This window comes from Cucumis melo, chromosome 7 (genome assembly GCF_025177605.1).
Source record: "Cucumis melo cultivar AY chromosome 7, USDA_Cmelo_AY_1.0, whole genome shotgun sequence".
Taxonomy (NCBI): Eukaryota; Viridiplantae; Streptophyta; class Magnoliopsida; order Cucurbitales; family Cucurbitaceae; genus Cucumis; species Cucumis melo.
In genome coordinates, this window is record NC_066863.1 from 23,755,194 (window position 1) to 23,767,318 (window position 12,125).

General features: G+C 26.1%; 1 protein-coding gene across 1 annotated transcript; it reads right to left on the reverse strand.

The window, feature by feature from the left end:
* Positions 1-3,000: 3,000 nt before the first annotated feature.
* On the reverse strand, positions 3,001-3,971 carry LOC103493042 (VQ motif-containing protein 22-like). Its single transcript, XM_008453662.3, has one exon. The coding sequence runs from the start codon at positions 3,879-3,881 to the stop codon at positions 3,249-3,251; it is 633 nt and encodes a 210-aa protein (XP_008451884.2). The 5' UTR covers positions 3,882-3,971; the 3' UTR covers positions 3,001-3,248.
* Positions 3,972-12,125: the final 8,154 nt, after the last annotated feature.

Sequence of the window (12,125 nt, forward strand, 5' to 3'; positions counted from 1 at the left end):
TATTCACATCAATAATAATAAAATTTTAGGTTGATTTTATTTAAGTCCACTTATACAAAATATATGAGAATTTCGGGTAGATGTCTTAGTTAGGAACATGTTTGAATATAACAAAAAAATAAATAAATAAATAAACGAAATATGTCGATGAACTCCTATCAATTTCTAACAATATCATCGATAGACATTGATTGAAGTATATTATGTCTAGCATTGGTATAATATGAAATTTTTCTATATTATTTTGTAAAATTTTTTGAGTTTTCTCATTTACAATAATTTAATTATTTTTAATAATTAACCTCATAAACTTTTAATATTTTTATTTTAAACGTCAAAGCTTAGAAGGGTTAAAAAAAAGATATTTACATATAGTTTACATGAATACGTAGATTGTTTTTTTAGTTTACATGAATATATACATATACATATAGTTTTATTTTAGTTTTTTTAAAAAAAAAAAAAAATCCCTTGACCTAATTAAAAATAAAAGAAAAAAATAAAAGGAGGTGTATAACTTTATAAGAATTATGGAATAAAATAATAAATTCAATCAAATAAAATAATTACAAAATAACAAAAGAAAAAAAAAAACAATGATTTTGCATAGTCACGCGCGCACACAGCGTACTAAAATTCATGTGTTGGTGGGGTCATTTTTGTAATTAAATCATTTCTTTATTTTAATTAAACTTTATATTAAATGACCAAACTTTACATTTTCTTTTCTTTTTTTCCTCTTTCAGTTTCAATTAAATCTTTGAAAAGTTGTTTCCATCAGAAATATGTTTGAAGTTCGTTAAACTGATGAGTAAAACTTAAAAGTTTTTTTTAATAAAAAAAATTTACAAACCATTTATATCTTATAGAACAAAACTATTAAAAAATATTTTTTTTTACGAAAGGTAAATATTTTTGTTGGACGTTTCACTTTTCATAATTTTTCTATACTTTTTTTTAAAAAACATCAACAGATCCAATTCTTGATTAATATCATAGAAGGTAGATATTTTCAATTATATATTATTTTAATTGTTTTAAACATGTGGAAAATGTTCCTACACCCCCCAAAATAATTTTATAATTATCTATACCTAAAAAGACTATTGGTTAAAAGGATTTATTTTTGTTGGAATTTACTTTGAAATTTAACACTTGTATTTAAATAATTATTAAAGCAAATTATCTATATACTATATATAAAAACTCCCATATGAAAAAAACTTTTTCTTCCTATTTTACTCATCCTTTATGATAGATAATTTTGGGGTTTTAAATCAAATATATTTTTTAGCTTTTCTTTCTTTTATTATTAACCTTTTAATCGAATTCTATTAATAAAAATGATTTCTAATTATTAATTATCATTAAATATAATCAAATTTTAAGAATATAAAATTTAAAATGTCTTTTATCTATTTATTTTTATAAAGAAAATCACTCTAAAATTTATGACTTCACATTTAATTTATAATTACATTAGTTTCAAAACTTTTGGAATTTTAATAGTTTTGCAATGTCATTCTTGTTGCTATAAAAAGAGTCTTCTCTTGGTTTATTTTGCACACAACTCAATATCTCTCAAAATTCATTTTTAAATTTAAAGAATGATAGATAAGGACTTTTTTTTCCCTTCATCTACACTTTTTCCTCCAACAAATTCTTTTTTGTATGATTGACTGACAATAACAAAAAAAAAAAAAATTAAGGATTTTCGTTGCATTTCAAGAGTTTTTAATAATCATGCATCTCTTTCCATTAATGCTAGCAAAAAAATGTTTGTGGAATGAATTTGTATGTTAGAAGATTATTCTTATGTCTTTGTAGACCATCAATATGGATGTTTTATTTGTTATGATATTTTCATTATTGACTTGGTTCTTCTTCCTTATTTTGAAGTTTATGTTTATTTTATTTTTTCTCTTTGTATTTTTTCTTCGATATTCCATGATATAGAAAGAAATCTTTAATAATTAATCTATCATTGTTATACCTTTCTATTATTTTAGTAATTTTTTTTACTTCTTCAATTATCTTTGTATAAATTTTCAAAGAGAATCTAAAAAGAAAAAAATATAATTCAAAGATGAATGTCACAAATCATGATATTGAAAAATGTTTAAAATATTACGGATATTACGCACGTGTTAATATAAAAAAAGCCATCGGAATATAACAAAATTATTGATTCTATACATTGATACACCGATATAAATTGATAAATGCTTTTCCATATATTGAAACTACAAAAGAAAATATATAAATTAGAAACGAATAAATCTTAAAATATATAAGAATAAGATTGGTATTTTAAGTTTTAAACAAACTCATTTAAAAAATTTTGAAATTCACTTTATTGTGCCCATTTATTTTTTATTATTATTATTATTATGGAGTTTAACATGTGGATAAGAACAAGTAATTGCAACATATTTTTCTTATTTTTTTTAAAGGAAAATTTTGATAAGAATTGAAAAAAAAAACACCCAACTAAACCACCGGTCGATTAAAATATAATAGTTTTATTATTACTTATTTTTATTTTGAAAATTGTTACCGAAATTTCACTAATTATTTAATGGATTCCATGAATCCAATAATCGAAATATGACTCCCTAAATTTTGAAATGAATATGATACAAATATGAAGTAAAATAAGAGACCAAGAACTAATTTTACTCCACTAATATCCTACATGATACACATTACACATTTTCTCTAATAATTAATTTTTTATTTATTTATCATCTATTATTATAGTAGTAGATGATAACCTATTAAAAATAAATATAAAAAATTATACTCGATAATTACGGATTAAACTACATTTATGCATGTAATATACTAATTACTAAAATATGACAGTTTTGCTATATTTTAACATTAAATTGTTATGAGATAATCCTGAAACAAGTTATTCATAATTTATACAGAATATCTTATATAATATTTTTTTTTCTCCTATAAAAAGGAAAAAAAGAAAAAAGAAATCAAAAGACACAAAACCCAAACCCTATTTCTTCTAACATTTATCTCAATATTTCACCCAATAAAATAAAAACCTAAAAATAATTTAAAATATATATTTGAAAAAGGAAAAAAAAAAAAAGACAAAAGTATAGTCTTCTTCTTCACTCCAACTTCACAATCACCATTGCCAATGAGTGCCCATAATTTGAACCCAAAAATTATCCGGTTCAGTCATCGGCATGGGCGCCAACGCCGGCAGTGTAGTTCCTTCCCCGTCATCAGAACAGTAAGCGGCCATTACCGCCATTGCTCTCGTTGGAGGAATCTGCAGAAGCTCCGGCCGGAGGAATTTGAGAAGAAACCGCACTTTCGATCAGAAATCCGTCTCCAGCAACTCCGCCATTAGCCGGCCTCGGCGCGGATAGCCTCTGAAGAAAATCGCCGCCATGTGCGGCTGTCGGAAACACGAACGGTTGGGGATTGTGATTGTACAACTGTGGTGGTTGCTGTAATAGGTAACCAGACGGCGGCGGAGAAATCGCGGCGTTTTGGGAAGTGGAGAAATTGGATTGACGAATCCCGCCGAACCCTAACGAGAAATTGGGGGAAATGGATGAGGTGAAAGGTGGAGTTGGACCGCCAGTGAATTGTTGAACCATCGCCCTGAAATTAGTTGTATCGGTGTTGAGCAAGGTGGTGGGAGTCCGGCGAGATGCCCTGGAGCGGCGGCGAACCGGCTTTCCTACGCGACCTTCGGGGTTCAATCCAGTGGAACCAAGGGTGTTGGCGGAGGCGGTGGCGTCAGAAACTCGATCGGCGAAGATCATTTCGGAGGTGGAATGATGTGAAGGTGGTGGGGGCGCCGTGGAAGAGAGATTTTGATGGTAAAATTGAAGCCAGTCGCCGGACATGGTTTATTGATTTTATTGTGTGTGTTTTGGTAAGAAAGGAGAAAAGGGTTGAGGTGTAGAAGTCATATTTATGGTTGGAAATTGGAATAACTCTTAGTCAAACTAAAAGACCAAATTAATGGAACAATAACTTATTATTTCCTTTTCTTTCTCTTTCTTCCTTTCTTTTTTATTAAAACATTTTAGTCATTGCACCTCAATTTATTTGCAAAAATATTTATGATAATAACATTATATATTACTGTATTTTTAAATTACAACAATATTAAATTTAAAAATAAATAACTATCTATGAGCAGTTTTTTTTTTTTTTTATCATGCAATTTTCCTAAATAATATCTTAATTTAACTTCTTCTTTTTTTTTTTTGTTTCATTTTAATTTTCGTACCCCAAATAACGGCAATGACTTTCACAGAATAAATTAACATTTTCACAAATCTCTAACATGATATTCATCAAACAAAATAAACAAAGACAAAGACATGGGAATTACCAATATATGAACTGAAATAACAAAAGCAAAGTACAAAAACCATGTACTACTTGTTTAATGCTTAAAAATTCTACCTTTCTTATTTTAAGATTGGGTTGATACGAGAGAGAGAGAGAGAGAGAGAGAGACAGAGTGTGTGTGTGTGTGTGTGTGTGTTTTGTGTTGTGTACTAAAAATAAAGATGAATGTATTGAGACTAAGGGGTAAACAAAACAAAAATAAAGTAATAGTAAGGAATGTATTTGAGGGATTAGAAAAAATGTTTTGTGAGATAACACGTCAACCTGAAGAAACAAAAATTAAATAATACAATTTTTATTTTCATACATACTTTGGAATAAACAACAAATTTTAGCTAAAACCACATTTATCAAAAACTTTGACCAACCCATACTTACTCACGTATTATATCCATCTTTCTTTTATTATTTTTTTTCCTTTTCAAACACAAATATTTTTTAAATAGATGACCATCACAATTATAAATACTAATTAGTATGTCTTTATTAATATTTAGTTTTCAGTCTTTCATTGGAATTCATTAATTAATTTTAAATTGCCGATTTAGGGTTCTTATAGGAAACTTTAGATTTATATTATCTTTAATTAGCGATGTGGATTTGTCTTAATACTTCGATATGTTGCATAATTACAAAATTTATAATATAACTATATTATATTAATTTGTATATTACTACCTATATTTCAAAGGGTCAATCTTTAAAAAAGAGATCAACATATATGCTAAACTAAATAGAATTGTAAAATTTAATAGCCTAACTCCAAATTAACGTAGAGTTAATTAATAGTAGCCCGTAAGAAAAGTTCAACTAGCTTTACAAAAATTCGATTCTACACCTCACATATATTATTAAGCAAAAGATAATAAGTTGAAAATAAAATTTATTGGGGGAATAAAAAGAAGAAAGAGCAAGAAAAAAATAACACCGTCGTCACGTTCCAAATTACTCGAAAAATTAATTTTAAATATTTGATAATTTTCATAAAAAAATATAAATTTTGAAGAATTGAATACTGAATTTAACCATTTCAAAATCACTTTTTAACCTATTTTAATCAGATTTATACACAGCAAGAAACTATGTTTGAAATTAAAAGTTGAAAAGTGAAATAAACGTGGAAGAAAAAACCCCATAAAGAAAAGAAGACAGAGAAGATTGTTGAATTTGGTGTTTATATATATATATATATATATATATATATATATATATATGTAAATAGTGTATTGATGGGTTAAGAAAGAGGAGTAAGGTTGAGGTAATTGAGTTGTAGGGTTTCTTGGAAACACATCAAAAGAGGAGCATTTATTAGAGTGGGAATGACATCATAATAGTCCTTCATCTTCAACAACACACAATTTCAATAATATGCAACTCTTTTAGTCTTTCTTCATATATATGGTGGTGTTAGGTGGGTTTTGCCTTGACTTTAAGTATTCCTTTTACATTTTTACTCTTTCTTAAAAATTATTTATTTTAGATCATCCTTTTTCTTACGGTATTATAATAAGTATTGATTAAGTGGATCAACTCATTCTACCAAAATGTTAAGAAGTTTGCTGATGCAAAGGGGACTTACTTGGTTTCATTATATTTTGGGCTTCAAAATAATACATATACATATGCATATAGTGTTGTAGTCCATTGGTAAGAATATTAAATTGCACTTTGAAGTTTGAAGTAGACCCTGTTTATATGGAAATTGGAAACAACCCACCTACCTTCCCAATTACACTTTTTTCTTATTTATCCTATATCCACCACCAATTTACTATTTACATTCATATAATATATTAATATATATATATATATATATATATATATATATATATATATATATATATATATATATATATATATATATATATATGTGGATCAATTTAATCCCACACCCTTTCCATTCCATTTTATATTGCATTTAAAGTTTTGATGATTATATTGTCCATCAAAATATTCTTCCATGCATTTAAAGAATATATACTTTTTTTTTTCAATATTTAGTATTTAATGACCATAGAATTACATTGGTCTACAACATAAAACCAATGAAATTTCAAACCAAACACCATTCAAATTGCTCAATTTTGCAAGTTTAGTGCTACACCTTTTTTTTATCGTTGGAATTAATAGGTTTTTGAGTGATGTGGTTTTTTTTTTTTTTTTTTGTTTAAAACTAGTGAGTGAATCTGATTTAATAGAGTAAAAATCATTCTTTTTCATCTTTTTATAATCAAATTATTGTAAAATTTATTTTAGGTATTCACAGTTACTAGTACATTTGGATACAGTTAAGTTAAATTTTTGTTGATGAAATCATCGTAAGACGTTGGTTTTTATACTTTCTATATTTGGTCTAATATTAATGGATTTAGTCAAATTTCATAAATCATCCATATGCAAAAAAAATCATTGATCACTCATGTTCTTTTTTAATTATACGGCAAAATAACAACAATAACAATGTTTTATATTTCAACTATATGACATTTCATTATATTTGGGTCATGATTGAGTAAAAAATAATTTTTAAAAATATAAGCTTTTTAATTTACTTATGGGTTTTTAGGGACTAAACTAAAATTTTACTAAATAAACAATATATATGACCCAATTTCGATAAATCACAACTATAATTTACAATGAAAACTTTAGCATATTAAATTTTTTTTTGTCATTTTTAAATATAGCAAAATAAATAAATAAATAAAACTATTTATAAAATATAACAAAATGTATTAAATTCTATTGTACTTTTTCTTCCTAACATTTTTATACTTCTAACATACACAATTTTGTCTAGCTTAAACCTCTAAGGTATTATACATGCATATATAATTTGGTTGCATATTTTAATTAACATTTCACTATGCTTTTTCATACCCATTACATAATTGATGATGTTGGATCATTTAAACAATATAATAATTGATTGAGTTAGATTATTGAAACAATAATCGACATCTAATAAGTTTTTAAAGTTAAAACTCAAAGTCATATTTTAAAAACTTCATTTTTTTTTTGTTTAATAGTGTGTCGACATGTTTAATGATGTTTAAGATTAATTATGTGATAATACACAAATTAAAATGCCATAATCTTATAAATTAAAACAAAGAATTGATTGGTTGCAGCCTTAAAAGAAAGAAAGAAAAAAAAAAACAAGACAAAATTAAATTTTATGAATCGTACAATAAACTTTCAAATATATTTAATAAATTTCTTTTTTTTTTTTTCCTTTTCTTTCATGGTTTGTTATGTTTTTTCTTTTTTCCTTTGATTTTGTAATGTTAAAGTTAAAAATTCTATTTAATATTAAGCTTTTTCTCTCTCTCTCTCTCTCTCTCGAAAAACGTTTTGCTTTTCGATAAACAATTGTATTTCTTTAAATTTTTTTTTATCTCGATTCTTAATAAGGTGTTAGTTTTTTAATCTTAAAGTCGGTTTTTTATACATTAACGGTAAATCTAACTATTGTGGTTTAATTAGATTATAATGACACATATATCTTATAGTTTCACAACTTGTAAAATTTGTGAGATTTGATTTTTGTGTAACTGAGATAACATAGTTAATTAAAAATTTTAAAATTTTTTCATAATATCAAAAAAATTTAAAATCCCTAAGTTTTGTTAGTATTGGAAGAAATCTAAATTTTTCCCTCCAAATTTTAGAGCTATATGAATAACCATATTTCGATGAAAATTTTAAACCGCGATTTAACTCCAAAAAAAGAAAACATCCATTTTAAATCAAATCCTAACATTTCACATTTAATGCGGAAAAAAATAAAAAACATTAAATTAGAAAAAAAAGAAAACCAAACTTCTAACCAAATCTTAACGGCGACAAAAAATATTACTATGAAAAAATATAGAATGCGTCTCTTGAGGAGACACCCGAATTTTTCTAAAATCCATTTTCTCTAAACAATTTGTAAACTACGTGTTTTTCCTTCTTTCTTTCTTTCTTTTTTTTTTTTTTTTTTCAAAAGTGCATTATATTTTCAATTAACTCCATAATATAAAAATTAAAATGCAATCTAATACTCAATTTTTTAAAACTCAATAAGAAAATAAAAACGTTTTATTTAGTAAAAAAAAAAAGGTAAAAAGTTGAGTTTGAACAATGAAAAATATGGAAGGAAATGAGAAAATATGGAAAGAATTTTGAATGAAAAATTGGGTTTAAACATTAAGCAGATTAGAGAGAAGAATAATAGTGAGAAATATGGAGAAATATGAAAAAGGTTATAGTTGTGGTGAGTACATAGTTTTTAGGATTAATTTTCACGTTTTATTGACCAATTCTTATAGTAATTAAAATTAATTAATTGGAAAAAGATAATCTTATTATAAAAGTAAATAAATGGAAGGGATATTATATAGAAGGGGTTTAGGTGAAGATCACATTTGGTATGACCATACCTACGTTTTTCAAACCTACACTGGGACGAGACTCTTTCTTGATTACTTCATATGCATTCCACTGAAGGTTAAGGGTTTTTCTAATTAATATTCTTTCGCCAGAAAGATGTTTTTAAATACGATAAAATAATCTAAAATATTTAAAACATATAATAAAATTTGAAATTCGATCGATGGTAGATACTGATAAACTTCTATTAGTATTTATCAGTATAACCGATAGAAATATATCAATGTCTATCATTGATAAAATCCCAAATTTTGTTCGTAAGTATTTTTGTCAAATTGTCCATTTTTTTACAATTTTTCAGTATATATCTTTTAAAAGGTTTTTTTTTAAAAAAAAATTAAATAAACATTAATGGATTATTGGGAGAACTAAAATATAATCAAGATTAATTATTAAAAATCAACCTGGATAATTAAGGACGAAATATAAATGAGATCGTGAAACGTGAAAAAGAAAGTTGGATTGAAACAATTGGAAGGATAAAAATCGACACCAAAACACTTCATCTAAACTTAAGTTTTGTATTAGATTAGATTAGAAACTCATAGGATAACATTGGCAAAAAGATAAATAACAAAAGATAAAAGGAGAGAGAGAGAGAGTGAGTGAGGAAAGAGAAGAAAGAATAAAATTATGGGGAAAATGGGAATTAAAGCTACAACCTCAAAAATGGTTAGGTCAAGTCCGTACCAACCATCCAACACCTCTTTGTCTTCCCATAAATAATTATTTGATTTTTTTTATTTATTTATAAATATTATAATTTTTAAAATTAGAAAGAGAAGTATATAGTTTCTCGAGCACGTCCAAAAAAATGTGTGTTGCTTTGAAAAAAGAATAAAGGGTCCTCAGTTCAACTTAAGACATTATCAATCACTAAGTTCACCAAATTCAACTTTTATTTCGTAAAAGGTTGTGTTGGTTTAACTATTGACTAGTTAGAGTGATTTACGTGTAATTTAACATCCAATGCTTAATTTAAAATAAGAAACGTATAATTCAACTAAGCACATATATATAAAAATAAGGTAAGTGTTCTTATTTGGAGATTATTGTCAAATGCGAGGCTATTTATGAAGTCTTTGGTCTAGCATTCTATACTAATGTGTAACTATATATAGATTGGTTAGGATGGTTTATAGAGCTCGAAGTTGTAGAGTGCCAAAACTCAATTATTTCTAGATATCGAACATTGGTTATTGTCATAGAACTTCAGACTTTCCCTTTTGGGACGTTTGCTTTCCCGAAACCGCATCCTAGTTTCTTCTAGTTTTTCTTAAACTTGGGGGTGCCCATGGGTTTGGAGCCTTTGCCTCATCCATTATTATTAAGTTAGATTATTTGAAAATAATAGAGCAAGCTAAGGAAGAATAGATGGGGAAGTTGAGCTTTGTCTCTTTCACATTTTGTCCAAATGCATTGATAATGAAAGGGAAAGATGATAAAGGGAATAAGGGCAAAAGCTTTCTTAATCATATTTAACAATGAGGGACTCATTCATAAGGCTAAACTTTTTCATTGGTTGTTTTAAAGTTTTATTTGGATTGGAATGTCTAAATGGATATAATTGGGGGTGATTTTACTCTTCTTTCTTTTATCCTTCGATTTGAAAAGGACCAATGCCTTTGTATGCGTCTCCATGAAGATTTTGGTATATACACTACCTCATGGATAATGCTTACCCTACCTCGTATGGATCACAATGCTTTCCTTGATTATTTGTCTATATTCTATACGTTTTTGTCTTCGTTAGTTTTAACTTTAAAACGACATTTTGAGTTATGTTTTAATGTTTGTTCTCTAGATTTTTAAGATTGCGCTTTAGACTTCAATTTTTCATTAAAAATTTGTTTTTCCTTAACCTCTATTCATTACCATTAACTAAATTTTACTATTCTTAATCACAATCAAATTTTCACTTTCTAATTTATTTGACTTAATTAATACATATTAAGGTTGTTTAAAAATAAAAAGAAATGAACCAAAATATTTATGATCTATCATTGATAGATTGTGGCATTTTGCTGTATTTGATTATATTTCTAGCAGTTCTGTCATTTAAAATATTTATTCTATAAATGCTAGTAATTAAAAGTAATTATTTAGTAAAATTGAATTAAAAATGTGAATTTTAAAAAACCTATGAACTAAATTAAAACAAAACTCAAATGGTAACATTTTGAAACTTATAAATTAAGTTAAAGCCAAACTCAAAACTTAAAGATGGGATGTGTAACGTTATTTTAAAATCTAGTGATCGAGTGAAAACTAAACTAGAGACAGTAGAGAAAAAGAAAATAGAATATTGGTGTAATAAAAATTGTAAACAAAGTGAATATCATACTAAAAAAAAAAGATTGTTTGTATGTCTTGTCCACCTAACTAATTATTAAGAGTGTTCAAAAAAATAATTGAAAACTGAAGAATGCATGTGGTTCGATTCAATTTATGTGAAATTGAAATTGATTTTTATACGGTTCGATTTAGTTTAAGACATTAAACTGATTCTAAAACATAACCAAACCACTTTATTTTTTTTGTTAAAAAATTAATATATATAAATAATTAAATATATAAGCATAACTTAGGAGAGGAACAAAATTTTTTTTAGACTTCAAAGCGGGTATAGAAGCAAAAATCAAAGAGAGGAACGAGAACGAAAAGTTGTCTTGACGAAGTTTGTATAACTGTAGTACTTTTACTTATGCTAGGTGGACTTTAATTTGAAACTTCCACGTTTGTAATTTTGTAAGAATTATTTTGATAGCCTTTCAAACTTCAAAGTTTGAAACTTCTCTATCTTGTACTTAATTATTGTAGAGATTAATTTAATTTATGTTTATAAGGCTTTGTAGCACTTTTATTTATGTATAATGTTTATAAAGGATTTTGATTCTAATATTTATGCATAAGCGGTTCGGTTTCAATTTGATTTGATACAAATGAGTGGTTCGATTCGGTTTAGAATGAGATTGTTTTTCCACTTTGTAATCAGGTGCAATTTTAGCTTCAAACCGGGTCGTGTACATTCCAACTAATTACTATGCAACTTTGTTCGGAAAAATTTGTTAGTTACAGGATTACCCTTCAATTCTATGCAAGCATAATTATGTTATATATAAAAATATATTCAACAAAATTGATTAATGATGGGTAGATTTTATAGCAATGATAAGATATGATATGAGGTGGGAAGGTAAATATAAATGTATTATAGAATAGATGGTATTGGGGGAGGTTAGATAGCAAACAGGAAGAGTGTATGTATGGTATTGTACCCAACTTGTATTGAGTTT